This window comes from Canis aureus, chromosome 12 (assembly GCF_053574225.1).
Source record: "Canis aureus isolate CA01 chromosome 12, VMU_Caureus_v.1.0, whole genome shotgun sequence".
NCBI classification, from domain to species: Eukaryota; Metazoa; Chordata; class Mammalia; order Carnivora; family Canidae; genus Canis; species Canis aureus.
The window spans coordinates 26,953,053-26,971,180 of record NC_135622.1 but is presented as its reverse complement, the minus strand read 5'-3'; the positions used below and the strand labels follow the sequence as shown (position 1 = coordinate 26,971,180).

General features: G+C 40.2%; 2 gene segments (V, D, J or C); one reads left to right on the top strand and one right to left on the bottom strand.

The window, feature by feature from the left end:
* LOC144280817 (immunoglobulin kappa variable 2-29-like) overlaps window positions 1-15,220 on the top strand; it is a 51,029-nt gene extending 35,809 nt beyond the window's left edge. The window contains 1 exon segment of the V gene segment in view: window positions 14,706-15,220. Within this exon segment, the coding sequence occupies window positions 14,706-15,037 (332 nt within the window).
* LOC144280819 (immunoglobulin kappa variable 3-11-like) overlaps window positions 1-18,128 on the bottom strand; it is a 76,538-nt gene that overhangs the window by 34,301 nt on the left and 24,109 nt on the right.

Sequence of the window (18,128 nt, the reverse complement as noted above, 5' to 3'; positions counted from 1 at the left end):
TGCTGGGCCACCAGGGCTGCCCTAACTGAGGGCTTTTTAAAATAACTACTATGCTACTATGGTACAGAATTAAAAGGAAGTCTCTAATATTATCTAATTCCCAGTTTTTATTCAAACTTCTTTGTCTCTAAACACTGGCATTACAATAACTTTGCTTAAATCAAGGTCCAAATCCAGATAAAAGTATGGTTAATTAAGTTTTACCAGAACTTGGGACGCCCGGTTGAGCATCCACCTTCAGCCCAGGGCGTGATCCTGGAGTTCTGGGATCGAGTCCTACATCAGGCTCCCTGCATGGAACCTGCTTCTCCCTCTGCCTGTGTCTCTGCCTTTCTCTATGTGTGTCTCTCATGAATAAATAAATAAAAATTTTTTAAAAAAAAAAGTTTTACCAAAACCTCAAAAAAATCTCTGTATTTTAAGAAACTTATACAGGAGATAGTAAAAGAGGGCAAGTCACCATCATTTAGAAATATAAATCATGTCATTGGAGGAGGATAATCTTGAAACCAAAATCAAAGACTCAACATAAAAAAAGGTAGAGACCAAACTCACAATCCTCAATGCAAGAAAAATATTAGAAAGTTGTATAGTTGAAATTTCATGTGACCACCCATGGTTGGAATCTAACCAGAGAAGCCTGATGACTTGAGGGAGTGTATTTTCCCACACAGGACCTGGGGGAGGGGTTCAGGGATAGAACTGCTGCCCCAGAACTCAGGCTCCTCTCCATCTCTTCCCCCACCCCGCACCCCCCCCCAAATTCTTAAGTTGAAAACCTAATGCTCAAGGTGACCATATTTGGAGGTGAGGCCTTTGAGTGTGATTAGGTCAAAAGGGCAGAGCCCTCAAGAATGGGATTAGTGCCCTTATAAGAGAAGAATCAAGGAGCTCCCATCCCTTTTAACACTGTGAGGACAGCGGAACGACAGCCATGGAAGTAGGCCCTCATCAGGCACCAAATCTACCAGACCTTGACCTTAGACTTCCCAGCCTCCAGAACTGTGAGGGCTATATTTCTGTTGTTTATAAGCTTCCCTCCCCATCTATAGTTTTGTGCTATAGCAACCCAACCAACAGACTAAGACACAGGAGAGGAGTTCCTTGTGTGCCAGGCTCCCCGTGTGCTCTCTGCTGGCACTGGGGGATGGACATCCTCACCACCTCACTACCCAGGAGAGATGAAAGTCCTGATTCCCTGCTAAGACCTCTCAGACACCATCCCTGCAGGTGGTCAGGCACCTCCTTACAGCCTGGTCAGGGTAGCCAGCTAGGCTCCCCAGTTGATCTTTACTGGCATAAGTGAAGGTGGGACACAATCTTTTCTGTGACATTTGGCTGTCTCTGTGGACATTGTCTAAATGTCTTGCTCTTCCAGGCTGCCCCTTTCCTAGTCTTTCTGTAGAGAGAGCTGGCATCCATCTATGTCTATTTGTGTTTCTGGGCTACAAACTTCTCCAGTGCCTGGTCTGTGATTTACACACAAAAAGAAAACTCAATCAGTTTTCTGCCATTCTTCAGACCCCAAGATCCTCTTCATGGTCTCTGCACCTGCATGGGTGTCCCAGGGCTGACATAATAAGCACCACAAACTGCGTGGCTTAAACAACAGAAATGTGTCCTCTCATGGTGCTGGATTATATTTGTTCTTTTTAATGCTACTATAAATGAGATTGTTTTCTTAATTTCTCTATCTGATAGATCATTATGAGTGTGTAGAAACACAACTGATTTTTGTATATTGATTTTGTTTCCTGAAACTTTACTGAATTTGTTTATTGGTTCTAACAGCTCTAAAAATTGGTAGAATTTTTAGGGTTTTCAATGTATAGGACTATGTCATCTGCAAATAAAGAGATAATTTTACTTTTTTCCTTTCCAATTAGGAAATTGGAATAAATCCCATTTATAAAGAAATCTCATTCATAAAGAAATCCCATGGTGCCTGATGATTTTAATGTACTGTTGAATTCAATTTACTAAGATGTTGTTGAGGATTTTTCTATCTGTGCTCATCAGGGATATTGGCCTGTAATTTTCTTCTCTTGCAACGTCCTTGTCTGGTTTTGATGTTAGGATAATACTGGCCTCATAAAATGAGTTTGAAAACATTCCCTCCTCTTTTATTTCTTTGAAAGAGTTTGGAAAGACTGAGTACCAATTCTTCTTTGATTGTTTGGTAGAATTCAACTCAAAGAGCAATCATTGAATACTCAGTATCAAGGCACAGTGGAGAATACAGAACTACCGGGATGAGGTCACTTGCCTGAAGTTGTTGGGTCGCTAGCAGAAAGATTAGAATATGATTACAAAATCCCATTAAGGAAAGCAGGATGTGGGAAGTATGGGAAATACCACATCACCAAAGTGATTACACAACCTACTTAGAGAGTTTGTGTTCACCCCATTTTCAGCTTCTCCAGTGACCATCAATTAATTGGCAGCAATGGAGCACTTTATTATGTATATAAAGCTCCTCATCCCCAAAGCTTCCATTTTAATCTGGTTCCAGCCCAATTCAGTGGCAGTGATTCTGAGGTTGATTTTTCTTTCATAATCAGTAGTCTTGCAATTCACGCTGGGAGCCTTATGCTGAAGACAGTCTTTGTCAGCCTATGTCTCTAAGGGACAGCGTGAAAGAGAACTTTACCATCTGCTGTCAGAACTTTATACATGAAAAATATATTTCTAGTACATTAAATTGCTCAAGCTTGGGATCATATCTATTATTGCCCTTAATTAATGCACTCATCAGCCTAATGATTATTCTTTTTTTTTTCCTAATGATTATTCTTGCACCAATCAGAAGCATTCTGCAGATTGGCTCAGTCAGCCCCATTTAGTGAAAATACCTGAACTGGTTCTCAAAAAGCAAAGGTTTAGACCCTGACTGTGTGCCTGCAACCTCAGTATCATTAAGGGCGCCTTGGTTTCCTCAATCATAAAACTCAAATAGTTTTAGAGCTCTTTCCAGCTTTAAAAATTATGTTTGGTATTCTGACTGAGTCCTAGAGCAGTTGTCATGCTGAAGAAAGAAATGTATGCCCTTGCTGCATGGGGTCATTTTTTTCACTCTTTCACTAGATTTCAGAAAATGTATTAAAAAGCCCCCTCCAACTTGGACCAGATGGCAACTGTGCAAAGAATTTTCCTGGTCTGCAAATATTTTGCCAAGTGCCTCAAGAAATGTAATGGAGGTGCTTTAATTGGGAGGCAAGACATCTGGTTCTTCCCCCCACTCCAGTCCTTCTCTACCTATGTAGCCTTGAGTGAATCACTTCCTCCCTTAAAGACTCAGTTTTCTCCTATTTGTTATGAATGAAGCTAGACAGTTTGCTTCTTCCAGTTCAAACAGTCCACGACCTACAAAACCCCTCCAAGGAAGCACCAAGTCTATTTTCTATTCATTCTAACAGGGCTTCAGTGTCAGTTGTCATGAAGACAATCCCAGTTTAAGCACTACAGTCAGTTTCCAGGATTTCAGAAAATACCCAAGTCCAGAGAGCACCAGAGCAAAGAGAAAACCAAGTTGCCCTGACTCCCAAACAATCCTATCCATTGCATTCATTTATTCAATAAATATGTATATGTGTCTGGATGCCAGACATTTGTTTGCCACTGAAAGCACAATGGTAAGAACTCATCTATAGTCAAAATATTGTAATTCACCAGCTTTGGGTTCACAATACAAAGAAGGAACAGACAACAAAGGACGTTCCATTTCCTAACTGCATCCTGCCTTTTCTAAGAGCACACTGACCTCACTTTTTTTTTTTTTTAAGATCTTACTTATTTATTCATGAGAGACACAGAGAGAGAGGCAGAGACACAGGCAGAGGGAGAAGAGAAGCAGGCTCCCTGCAGGGATCCTGATGTAGGACAGATCCTACAATGGGATCATGACCTGAGCCAAAGGCCAAGCCAAAGGCAGACGCTCAACCACTGAGCCACCCAGGCACTCCCTGATATGACCTCTTGAGGAATTTCTCCTTTCTGACTGACAGAGGAGAATGTCATGAGTCCCCACTGTCTCCTAGCTCGGAGGTGAGCATCTGACTCAAGCTAGGCTAAACAAAATTCCCAGCCCACTGAGTTTTGAGGAAAAGGACACAATAGATTGAAATCATTTCATTCCATGTAATAACTGCAACCTGGCCAGACTGTTTCTGCTACAAGAACACTTGTGAGCATGAAAAGAGATTAGAGGCTTGGAGGCACTGCCCTTCCAGTAACATCCACGATATCAGCTACAGTTTGACCCTCCCCACCTTTCCAGCTACCACCACCAGAGCCCCTCTGTCATCCCCTACTGATCCCTGGGTCCCAAGGGACATGGTCCCTCCTTGAGGACCAAGACCCACCCATCTCCTGTCCGTAGGAAAACTGGCAGTCACAAAACCCACTGCCTTGATGCCATGACTCCCAGAAGATACTACAAAAAAAAAAAAAAAAAAAAACCTCAATCTGATACAAATGTATTTCCACAGTCTAGGATCTTCAGTCTTACAACTGATTGTTGTCATGTGTCACTTACCATGTTAGATTTCATCCCCAAAAGTGCTCTTTCTTCTAATTCGATGTAGCTAACATTATATATTGTTGCCCCGTTGCTAATATTATATATTGTTGCCCCAACTGTCAGCAGTTGTTGGACACATCTTCCTCCTTTACATTTGTTGCTCTGATCATTTTATGTATTTGTTTGAGACCCATCTCATGTAAGTAGCATATGGCTGGGTTTGTGTGTAGTGTTCACTCTTTTTTGTCTTTCCATTGTGAAAATTTTCCCGTTTATATCTTTAAGGCACAAGTTTTTAAAAAATTAAGATAAAGTTGTCATGCATATATATTATGAACATGTGTCAAAGATTCACTTAACTTATTAATGATAAGACCAGATGATTAAAAAAAAGACCAGATTATAAAGCTGGTTCAAAGGAAGACATATGTCTACACACACACACACACACACATACACACACACCTTTCAATGCCAGAATCAGATCACTAAGTAAGATGCAAAACTTGTTAATGTCCTACACAGCAATAAGACTATAAGCATTAGAGCTCTCTTCAGACAAAATTAATTTATTTTCATGACATCGGTTTTCTCTAGGTTAATATCCAACCTCTTGAAATCCAGTTTTTAATCAGTTGTAATTAGAAATGTAAGGGGCGCCTGGGTGGCTCAGTCAGTTAAGCATCTGCCTTTGGCTCAGGTCATGATCCCAGGGTTCTGAGATGGAACCCTGTATCGGGCTCCTTTCTCAGCTGGGAGCCTGCTTCTTCCTCTCCATCTGCCCACCTCTCCCCTCCTGCTTGTGCTCTCCCTCTCTCCCTCTCTCTGTCAAATAAATAAATAAAATCTTTTTTTAAAAATGTAAGAAATTTTATTTCTCCAGCAAGTCAAATAACCCCGAAAAGACACATAGTGTTAAAAAAACAATTACTCAAGACATTGGCTGAAAATAAGTAAGGCAAACTTAGGATAATCAAGATAATGTGGGGGGACCACTGCAATGAGGTTCTGCAGTGGGAGGGAGAGATTGGACCCCATTCCAATTCAAGGAGAAGTGGGAATTTGTAGCCAATAGCTGGAAAATGGCTAAGAGAAAACACTCAGTTTAAGGAAGGATCTGATTAAATTGACCTAACAGGATTCTTGCTGAAGGTAAGCCAGGGTGATAAGACATTGCTTGGGGATGGTGAAGGCTGAAGAAGCCCATCAGATGTTGACCACAATCAGGTATCAAGGAGGGGGATTCCAGTTATACTAACTTAGCAGGATTCTTGCTAAAATTGGACAATGCAAAGATGAACCCAGAAGCCCAAAATTTAGTGCCCACTTAAGAAAAGAGCTCAGAGGACCCTGAGTAGAGTTCAGTCAAGGAGAGATTATTTGTTGATAGTCATCTTTTTGCCTCATTTTCAAGTTTGAATAACTTAACAGCATTTATTATAGTTTGTGATTGTTTTATTAGGACTTAGTCTTTCCACCTTATTTTATATTTCTATTTACCTAATACTTACCTCTTTATTTTTTATTTCCTTTTCTTGAATTTTGCTAGATTGGTTTAATTTCCTTTGTCCATTTTTTTGTCCTAGTTGCCAGAAAATTTTTTATCCTATTGCTTTTGAATGCCTGTAACTTTATTCCTTTTTATATCCATCACTATCCCCATGGCCTGAAGGGTCAGTGCAAGCTCAGTGGAGGCAGCCTAGGTGTTACCCCACTTTGGTTATTGTATTACCCAGGATGGGTAATCCCACCCTTATCCCATCACCAAGCCTGGTCCCTAATAAGTCTGAGATGTGTGTTTTCCAGGGCTTTGTGGGGAAAACTAGTATTGGCTACTCCAAGCACCCCTCCTATTTTTGTAATTGAATGGATGGTTCTAGATCTCAGTTTCTCCAATTCAATCACAGAATTTAAATCTTTAAAAAAAAAATTAAATCTTTGTGATTTTCCACAAATGTTTTTTTTTCTGCTGATCGGACCCTTCATGATTCTCCAACCACAAAATAAATTTTTTCTCATTTTTATATTCTGTAACTGCAAGGGAGATTTTGAGCAAGTGGTAGACAGATCTATTATATTCAACTTAAAAGTCCAATTATTCTTTGTTTCAATCAGCTGGGTTTCCATTTTGCTATTTTTGTGTGTTTGTTTTTCTGTAAGCCTACCCTCTTCCCATCCTCTGTCTTGTTCAGAACTCTGGGTATCAGCCAAGATAATTAGGACCTTGGGGGGTGGGAGGGAGGAGGATGGAGAAGGGAATGATCTGTGCTTTCTCTTTCACCAGTACAAGACAAATAGCCCTTAAATGTATATGCTGGTTAGGATGGGAGGGAGAGATAAAAGCCAGCCTAGTTTAACCCTATTTAGAATTCAAAGGAGCCAATTAAAGGAGGACCCAAATTAAGATGATGGATCAAACACATACATTCTATAACAATGCTGGTTGTTAAAAAAAAAAAGAAAAAAGAAAAAAAAAGAAAAACCTAAAAGACAAAAAAAGATTTTTTAGAATATTATTTTACACACAAGGACAGAAATAACAGGGCAGGAAGCAGAGCAGCACAGTATTAGGTCAAGTGGTAACCAAGTGACCCATAGGAACTGGACCAAAGAGCTAATGGGAACAGAAAGCAGAGAGGGATTGGAATCTTACTGTATGGGATCAGAACTGTACATGTTGAAGGTATGAGGCAATGTCAGACAGTGGGCAGGAAAGATCCAAAGCTCATACCCATTATGAGCAAGACTGGGTGGTAGATGGAGGATGGGTCCCAGTCAGGGCGGGGTCCTGAGCCAGCAGGGAGAAGAGTAGAAGAGGGCCCATGAGAGACTTGAAGGTTTGACAACAAAGAAGAAAAAACGTAGGAAGAACCAAGCCTGAATTCATCAATTTCACAAATGCATCCAGAGCTAGCCCATTCCCATTAGTTGTCCAGGATTGGTTTCTCAGTGGTAGGATGAGAGAGGACATAGGGCTAGGGTTAGATGCCAAGGGGACAAACGAAGGCGGACAGGAAACTCCAGGGCAGAGTTCAAGGGACTCATCACCTGTGTATAACTAACCAGAAATCACAACACTTGATATGTAAATCTGGGTGGCTGAGCCTCTACAGGATAATAAAACCTGGCACTGGCACTGCTATTTTCTCTTTCACTCTTTCAAGTCAGAGAGTATCTGCAGCCTGAATGTCTTCTTGGAAACATGACAAGCATCTATATTTTCCCAAGCAGGTCCAAAATCTTGGGTCATGTTTATGGCACAAACATATGCACGTGTTTGGGCAAAGGACTTTGCTTCTCTCAGCACCTCTTTCTTCAGAGATGAGTGGAAACATACTCAGCTCCAAAACAGCAAGGAAGCAGGAATTTCTCAAGTAACCTCCTCTGTCTCCTTTCCGCTCAGCTATGGGGCCATCCTTACCCCTTAGGAATTCAGGATAGATGTCAGTTTGTGGCACTCTAGCTGGAAGACCGGCAATTGATCGGGTTCTAGGCACCACTGAATGTGGACTCCAGAATTTTGTCTTCACCTGTGGGATATCAGCTTAAAGCAAGTACAAATGACAGCCATCACAATCCTACGGAGGAGACAAGCTGAAATAAATAAAAACAATCACCTACCTTGGACTCTACTGTGATTGATGAGCTAGAAAAAATATTGAACCACGGACTTCAAGATGGATTATCAGACACAAATATTCCAGAGCCAGGTAAGGAAGCTGCCATCTCTTAAACCTTGGAAAGAGCAAAATTATGCCACGTGTCCCTGATAAGCTAGGTGTAAGTGAGGTGGACCTCTCCAAATACGCTGGTTAATTATGCCAAATAAAAAGTAAAAGTGGTGTTTCTTGAAAAGTTTGATGTGAAGAAAGAAGTAAGACAGTTTACCAATAGTTTTCAGAACGACTTACAGGTGGGCATTCAGTGTCTCTCTCATTTTCACTCTCCCTTTCTCTCTCTCTCTCTCTCTCTCTCTTCTCCACAAGCAGTTTAGAATTTATTCTTAGAATCTAACTTTGCTGGGGGCCAAATGGGAAATAGCTTCAATGATGAGTTTGTTGGAATGCTCCCCCCAAATTTCTATTTCCAACACTCTTATGTACAAAGAACCTCTGACTAGTTTATTGACACTTTGCCTTTCCTCAGTAAAATTAGTATTATGCATGTACAATGTCTGACACTTTGTAAGTGCTCAATAAATGTCAAGTACAATGATTTGTATTGCTTTTATCTCTGCAAAGAAAATCACTCTATCCTCTTTAGGATCTATGCTGACTATGTCCTCAGTCAACTATTTTGCACACTAACTGTCCACTTGCCAATTCCTCTCTTCTCTCTACCTCCAAGATTCCTGCCTTTCCTCATCGTCTGGTAAGATTCGTTGTTGATTTTGCTATTAAAGACAATAGCACAACTCTTAGTGACAGAATCAAGGAAATTTACCCCTACCCTTCAGAATTACAGTTACAATTTCTCTTGTTAAACTTACTATTTGTAGCGGTCAGTATTAGTCCTTGGTCTATCGTAGTTTATTAGCTCTGATCCATTATTGTTTTTCAACTATTCATTGTTAGGGTTTTTTTTTTTTAATTCATTCTGCAAATGTTTGTTGAACATTTGCCAAGTAAAGATGCAGACTGGACTTTCCAAATACAAGACAATGAAACATCAAACAATTAACAATCCAGTAGGGTGGAAAGAATCTGACAGCAGATAAGAAAAATTAGGGGTTGGTTCAAGATCTGCCTCTATGCTCTGCAAAGTGGAGTCACTCGCTGGGGGATAATCTCAGAGAAAGTCTCTTGATTTGAATTTTGAAAGAACTCATTGTTCACAAGCTAATGCAGGTGAGCAAAGGTGTTTCCAAGCAGAGAGAGAGCTTTATAAGAGCTGGAAGCCATAGAAGAACTGTAAGGAATTGAGGATGGTGGGAGGAATGTATGCTCTGGTGGAGATGCAAGGTTAAGAGGGAAACAAGACTGCATTTAATGAAGCTGCACTTAAAATGAGATCTTCAGTATCCTTGATGGGGTTATTGTGGAAACACCATGGCACGCCATGATTCCCCGGCAGCTCCAAAAACAGTGTGCACTTGGTTCAACTCATTGAACATGGTGCATACCCCTCTGACAACAGACAATTGACTATGTAAGGTGTATTTTTTACTCTATTGATCTTTGTTTTAGGGGTGTCCAGGTGGCTCAATCTGTTGAACGTCCAGCTCTTAGTTTCATCTGGGGTCCTGGTCTCGGTGTCTCAGGGTCATGGGATTGAGCCCTGCTTCAGGCTCCATACTCAGTGCTCAGCACAGAGTCCTCCCTCTGCCCCTCCCTCTGCTAGCACTCTCGAAAGAAAGAAAGAAGAAAGAAAGAAAGAAAAGAAAGAAAGAAAGAAAGAAAGAAAGAAAGAAAGAAAGAAAGAAAATCTCTATTGATCTTTGCACATGTCATCTATAACTTAATGTCAAAATACATTTCAAAAAGTGAAACATGGGCCTTGATATGATATATAATGTATATCAGATGTTTTTTGAAACAACATCATGGCAAAGGAGAGGTTCAAATAGGAAGACATTCTTTAATTATTCTTAACTGAGAGAAACTAGAATCCCATAATTACACTTGAATGAAGTTCATCATTTGCAACAGCCCCCCATGCCAAGAGAAGGCATAAAAGAGTGCAGGTTTTAAAACTTGTTAGTTTTCTTTGTAATTCACGTTCAGCCTACTTTCCAATGTGTAAATGAGTGAATAAATAAATACCCATCCATATAATATGGTAGATTGCTAAAGAAGGGGACCATCGGGCCACAGACACAAGAAGTACATCCTCTTCAGGATTTTAGATCTCATTTAAGGAAATAATCTCTGTCAGGGAAGTCCTGGGCTTTCCACACCTGCTGGGAAACAGAGTGAAGCTTCAGCAGCTGACCCAGAGCTCGGTTCCCCTTCAGTGAGGAGGGTTTTTGCCCAGTGACACAATGAGGAGCTATCACTGTGGTGGACGTTCGGAGCAGGAACCAAGGTGGAGCTCAAACGTGAGTAAAATCCAAACCTTCCCTCCTCACTTGTCTGTGTCTTTCCATCCCCGTACCTGTGATCTATATAAGTGGGCACTTTGAGCCAGGCTCCGACATCTTCCAGAACAGTGGATGTAAACAAACGTGAAAATTGGTCTCCCATTTTCTGTGAAGAACAAGACTCAGTCGATGAGTGAGAATAACTTGTCTAAGCGATAGTTTCAGAATTGTACTGGCAAGCATAAGTATATGTTCGAAAGAGAGCCTTGCTCAATTGTCAGAAAAGGAAACTCCGTTTTTGTACAGGAGGGAAGTTAGGAGGAACTATTGTGTTTATACTTTCAGCCAGGGAACCAAGCTGGAGATAAAACGTAAGTATTTTTTTCGCCAATTCTTCACTGTTTCTGTCTAATGGGTTTGCTTACCCCCCCTTTCATGTGTTCTAATTAGTTACATGTTAGGGATAAAACAAATTTCATTTCCAGATTAAGTACAGAGGAGGGAAATTATTCCACTGGAGACTAGCTGAGAACTAATTGTTAAGATTTCCAAATCAAAATTTAGGGTAAATGGGGAGAGAGGTTTGCTACCTTTTCAAGGCAGGTTTTTGTAGAGATAGAGGTTAAGGGAAATCACTGTGGTTCACTTTTGGCCAAGGGACCAAACTGGAGATAAAACGTAAGTACACATTTGCTCATTTATTTGTGAGGTTTCTGTCCTGTTGTATCACTTGTTCAAGTTTGTGACATTTTGGTAAAATGAGCCATTCTTGGTGACCCAAAATAGTAGAAAATCAGAAAAAAGCCAACTTTTCAGCTAAGCAAAGACACAAACTGTTGAGTTTGTGATGAGAATAGGCTTTGTATTAGAGAATGGGAAATAGCTGGATTTTTCTCTGAATTGGCCTTTCTTCTACGATTGGAGTCAGAAGGAGTATTTTTGTTAAGGTTAAGTGTCAGAGCCATCACTGTGGCTTACGTTCGGCCAAGGGACCAAGGTGGAGATCAAACGTAAGTACACTTTTCGAGTCCTTTTTCTTGTAGAGTTGTGAAATTTGGGGGTTTTCATGTGTGGGATGTGAGATGAGATCAATTCCGAAGAGAATAGGATCCTTCCGAAAATCAGATGAGTAAGGTACTGAAAATCAGTTTGTCTCAAGGAAGAGCAAAGAGCTAGCTGGTTGACGTGGCATCTAAATGGCCAGATTTTCTCTCTATCCATCAATCTAATGAGCTTAGCAGCAAATAGAGGTTTTTGCTGAGGGGAAATTAGTTAAGCTAATACAGTGGATCACCTTTGGCAAAGGGACACATCTGGAGATTAAACGTAAGTAATTTTTTCTCTGTTGCTTGTTGAGAGTTGGGTCTAAATGCCAACTGATTTTTAGGGCCTTAGGTATGAATTTTGTGCAGCTGGATACATGAGACTCAATTTCAGATTTATCGTCAATTTTTTATCGTTAAACTCAGTTGCAAAAATGGATTTGTAGACTAGTTAATTTAATTAATTTAATCTAAATTGCATGATTCAAGGGGGGGGGAAACTTAGTTTAGATGAAAAAGAATCTTTGGAGCTAAAGAGAAAAAGCAATTTAATTTTCATTGAGTTTTGCCAAATGTTATATTGATTTCTGCCCATTGCATATGACACAGGAGAGAAATTTATTTCTTAGTCTATTTTCTCTCCTCTGATAAATTATAAGATAACAAAGTCAACAGAATGCATGCATGAAAAGCCAGTAAGAAGTTAGAAAAGTATACTGTTTGCCATGAAAAAGATACAGCTTGAGAACCATCAGCAATGTAATCTTTAATGTCTAAAATGAGTGATAAACTGTCAATATTCAGAAATTCTACAGAGAATTTCTGTAGAATTCTATAGATGCCGCCTTTTAAAAATCCAGTTTCTACATTAGACTAAACATGAAATGATTTCTTATCATAATGGTGAAAAAGACAGTTGTTGCCAAAATCTCAGTTGTTAAGAAATTTGTTTAAATAAAAGAAAATATAATAATTGCATGTTTTAAATGCCCAGTGACTTATAGAAAAATACTAAATAGTTGAATGTGTTCTTTTATTTCCCTCGTTATTACTTGGCCATTTTTTCATACCGCCAAAGAGGTCACGGCATGGCTATGTGACCTGTAGACCTCATGGCGATCTTTTGTCAGGACTGAATGACTTTCGTGACCTTGGCCATAGCGCCCATGTGGCAGTGTGCCTAACGACTAAAGGCCACGGCCATGCCACGTTAGCCTGTTCCACTCTGCTGTGGCGGTTTTCTCGACACAGTGATACAAATAATGGCACTAACAGAAAAGAATAGAAATGTGGTGGCCACTGAGCTAACATGGAAAGAAAGGGGAAAAGAAGTCTGATGTATTAGAGATTTCAGAAATAAAATTCACATTCATTATTATAGCCTCTTAATGAAAATTTTTTATAAAAAACTTAAAGCTACTTTTTTTAATGACGTGTAACTATTTCAAAATCCTCTCCTCATATGTATTTAAATAACAAAAGCTCAATCCAAAAGAAAGAAGGATATGTAACTCCTGCAGGGTAAAATCCTTTCCAGCAAAAATCTGATTTAAGGCCATCTGTCCACAGCAGTTTTGATCAACTTTTTACTGAGTTCACATTAAACGCCATTAGCGAAAAGATAATTCTTTTTTAATTTTCAAAAATGTAATGGCTTGGGAAGGATTATATTTAAGTTGTACAAAATATCTAATCATAGACTAATACCATTAATAAAAACTTAATATAAATGGATTTTCCAATACCTTCCTTCTGTGATAGAAAAATTTTAATCTGGTTATTCTAATCCCATACTCTCTAAAATAGGTTAGTAATGTTTTTGTTGTTTACTTCAGCTGATTTCAAAAGTGATGCTTAAGAAAGATTATTTTTGGTCTGCAACAATTAAATAGGATTTTTTAGGGCTGTTTTAAAACTCTGAAAACTCTCTTAGAGCTATTTAAACTATGTAAGGATCTTAAACTATTTTAAAACTATCTTAGAGACTTTTAAAAATTCTTACAAATTTTAAAAGCGAATAAAGTGTCTTGTAAGAATTTTGATATCAAATGTGCTAATTGTTTAATGTTTTAAGGCAGGCTGGATATTTTAAAGGTGTCAAGGATTTGCCCAGATAGGAGTATCTTCATAGAGTATGCTCCCTCCTTTTTTCATAGAATTCACATAAGCTTGCTGCCAAAGCTATTCTATAAAATTCTCTGAAAAAATTAGTGATGAAGGTTAAAAGAGAAAAACCTATAAAAACATAAAAAGTTCAGTATCTTAGGTTGAACTGCTCAGTTAATGGAGGTTAGCTTTATAAAAAACTGTTCACTTATGTGCTATATTCTTCCAGCAAAGGATTCTTGATTTGTTATTGTAGCTCTTGCTCTCCCACCAGAGAGCCTGACTGCCCACGGTGGGGATTTCCAGGAGGCCATCTGACAGCTGTTCATGGTCAGAACTGAAGCTAGGCAGTTCCTCCATAGGCAGGTGGCCAAAATTACAGTTGACCCCCTTGGTCTGGTCTACTATAGTCCCATATGATGTCAGCCATCAGGCCAGGGCTCTGTCTTTCTTCCAGGCCTTTGTGAGAGGTGGGAGAGGTGCCGGCCTGATCACAGAGGGTGACAGGGCTGCACCCCAACCCAAGCACAGACTCAGGGCTTAGAATCACACTATCGGGTGGGGCTGGCCCTGATACATTCAAAGAAAACCCAGGAAAGAAGAGGCGGCCTGCCACCACTGCACAGTTCTGGGAGAGGCATGGGGGAAATGATCTGTGTAAAGGGGTCCAAGACCTAGTCTTAATTCTAAATCCTGAGGGCGGTCAGATGAAATGGCCTTTGTTTCTTTGCCTGAAACACTTGTGTTTACTGCAGGAGGCAGTAAGGTGAGGTCAGAAGAGCAAAAAGTCCTTTAAATGGCTGCAAAGATTGAAACAAAAACTTTGTTAAGACGTGGGAACTCAAGAGAAACTCAAGATTGTGGAGATTATAAATCTGTTTCTTGGCCTCCCTCATTGCCACACAGAATAAGCTGCTCTATCTGTCCTTTCCGGGCCCTGGGGTTGCCCACAAACAGTACACCCAAGTGGAGAACTTCCCTGTTACTTAACGACCATTCTGTGTGCTTCCTTCTGCAGGGAATGATGCCCAGCCAGCCGTCTATTTGTTCCAACCATCTCCAGACCAGTTACACACAGGAAGTGCCTCTGTTGTGTGCTTGCTGAATAGCTTCTACCCCAAAGACATCAATGTCAAGTGGAAAGTGGATGGTGTCATCCAAGACACAGGCATCCAGGAAAGTGTCACAGAGCAGGACAAGGACAGTACCTACAGCCTCAGCAGCACCCTGACGATGTCCAGTACTGAGTACCTAAGTCATGAGTTGTACTCCTGTGAGATCACTCACAAGAGCCTGCCCTCCACCCTCATCAAGAGCTTCCAAAGGAGCGAGTGTCAGAGAGTGGACTAACAGGCCCCACCACCTGCCCCTCAGGCCTAGCCTTCCTGTCTCCTAGCTCAGGCCTTGGGCCCTTTCCCCATCAGAGACCCACCTCTGTTGCAGGCACCACCCTTCTCCCCACCTCCCCCTCTTGGGCTTTAACAATGCTAATGGTATCTGGGGGAAAAGGAATAAATAAAGTGAATTGTTGCACCTGTGCTATCCCTCTTCTTCCTGATTTAATGATTGTTATACATTGGGGTTTTTTTTTTTCCAATTACTCAATTTATCTTCTACAGAACTAAATGTTGAGTTTATCCAGTTTATCCAGTTGAACTTACCAGGAGAATTTACCAAAAGCAAACTTTTCCAAAAGAAACATCTCTAAAAAAAAACAGAAAAGAAAAAAAAAAAAAAAAGAAAGAAAGACAGAAACATCTCTCAAGAGTCATTCACTCTAATATTATATAAAATAGCAAGACAATGGAAATGATCTAAATGAACAAGCAATAAGGAAATGTTAAAGTCCATTATGGCCCTTCAACTTAATGGAACATGATCTGTCTCCCAAAGACCACAGTGAACGCTTTCCACAACCTAATTTAAATCTTATTACACTACAAAGTTAAAAATGTTCATTAAAATGTTGGGCAAGTTCTAGAAAGCTGAGAGAGATTCATACAGTATAACCTAGCAATCCCACTCTTAGATAACTGCGTTTCTGTCCAAAAAAACCTATACAAAAATTTTCAAAGCTCCTTCATTTAGAAAAACCAAATACAAAAAATAATCCACATGCCCACCAATAATAAGAATGGGTCACTAAGCTGTAGTATGTTTACACGCTGAAATACTATTACAGAAGGAGAATTTTAAAATTATAACTATACCCAGTGGCATAGATGAATCTTATAAACATGAAAATAAGCAAAAAACGAAAAACACAAAAAGATATATTCTTTGTATTTTCATTTATATAAAGTTCAAAACCAGTTAAAAATACAATTAGAAAATGAGATGGGGATTACTTCTGAGCATGGGGTGAGGTAATGCCTAGCAGGAGCCTGGAAGGGGCTTCTGGAGTTTTGTTAAGAAACGTGTGCCACTTTGTGAAAATCTGTTGGGGCACCTGGGTGGCTCAGTGGTTGGGCGTCTGCTTTTGGTTCGGGGCATGGTCTCTGAGTACCGGGATGGAGTCCCACATCGGACTCCCCTCAAGGAGCCTGCTTCTCCCTCTGCCTGTGTCTCTGACTGCCTCCCTGCATCTCTCATGAACAAATGAATAAAATCTTTTTTTAAAAAAATTGTCAAGCTGTACAATTATATTATAATCTGCACACTGTTCAGGATATATATATAACCCTTAAAAATAAGTTCACATCAAGAAATATATTATACTCAGTTTACAGATAAGAGAGGCTAAAAGCAGGGCTCCACTGCTGGTCAATAGTGGGCCCAGGTTCAAATTCCCACCTGCCTAGCTCTGCTCTCCAGAAACCTATATAATTCTGGCTTCCAGTGATCATGGTGCTGCACAGAACAAAGGGTCAAACATGCCATCTTCCTGAGGCCTCTCTTCTTTTCATGTGCTCTGCCCGGAAGGTGCCATTCAGCCTAGGAAACTGTACTGAGGAAGGAAGGGGGGGGTTGTTATAAAAGTGAACAAGGGGCAGCCCCAGCGGCACAGCGGTTTAGCACCCGCCTGCAGCCCGGGGTGTGATCCTGGAGTCCCGGGATCAAGTCCCACGTCGGGCTTCCTGCATGGAGCCTGCTTCTTCCTCTGCCTGTGTCTCTGCCCCTCTCTCTCTGAATAAATAAATATTTAAATAAATAAATAAATAAATAAATAAATAAATAAATAAATAAAAATAAAAGTGAACAAGGTGCGACCTAATGTTTTACCAAACTAAATCAGTGGCCACTCTGGACCTGAAGCTGAATCTCAGAGACAGAAGCCAGGGACTCTGTGCTCTCTCCCCACTGGGTGAGCACAGGTGAGTTAGCACTAAGGATCAAGTCAGCTGTTACCATGAGCCTGGCCAGATGCAGTGAACAAACTATTATGCTATTTTCCCACAGCATTGTTTGTCTATAATTGCCTGGGAAAATATGCTCACAAGTTATAACAGAAAGTTATTTGACTTTTGGGCCTCGGTTTTCTTATCTGAAAGTCTTAGTTGTAAGACTGCTATAAAAAATTAAATGAAATAATTCATGTGAAGTGCTAAACACCCATCATAGTGTATATCAAGGGAGGTGTAAGCATTAGTCACCATCATAAAAGTAGCTGCATTTGGCTACTATTTGATTTCCTTCAAGGAGTTCCTTCAACTTATTCTCCAGTCATAATTCTTTTAGCCCCTTTCTCCAGTTGGAGTGCTTTGGTACCTTTGTTGAAAAACAACTGACCACAAAGTTGCGTCTATTTCTAAGATCTCTATTCCATTCCATGATCTATTATTCATCCATCCTTATACCAATAGACACTGCCTTGCTTACAGAAGCCTTAGAAGCTCCATTTTGGTGTGCTAAGTCTGAGATGCATAGAAGACAAAAGCAGAGATGATAGGTGGACAACTGGATATAAGATCCTGTAATGTAGAAGAGAGAGGTCAGCACTAGAGGCATAAATGTAGTGTCATCATCATACAGATGGTGTTAAAAGCTATCAGACGTGAGACAGTACCTGGCAAGCAAGTGGGGATAGAGAAATCCAGGCACTGATCTGGGAGGCCCTCCAACATTAAGAAATTAGTGAGATGAGGAAGAATCAGAAAAGAAAACTGAAAAGGATTGGCTAGGGAAGGAGGAAGATCAAGAAAGTGGTGTTGTCCTAGAATCCAAGAGAGGAAATATTACAAGGAGGAGAAACTGATCAGTTATCAACTGTGTCAACTGGAATGAATATGAACCTTTGGATTTAGAGATGTGGGGGTCATTAGTGAACTCAATAAACCAGTGTCTATGGAATGGGAGAGGCAAAAGTCTGATCAGAATGGTTCAAAAGAAAATGGGAGTAAGGAAATTGGAAACAGTGTGCATAGCAAATTCTTTGGAGGAAATAGTTAGAAAAAGGCAGTATCTGGAAGAAGAGAAATGACAACCTTTTTGAATGCTAATG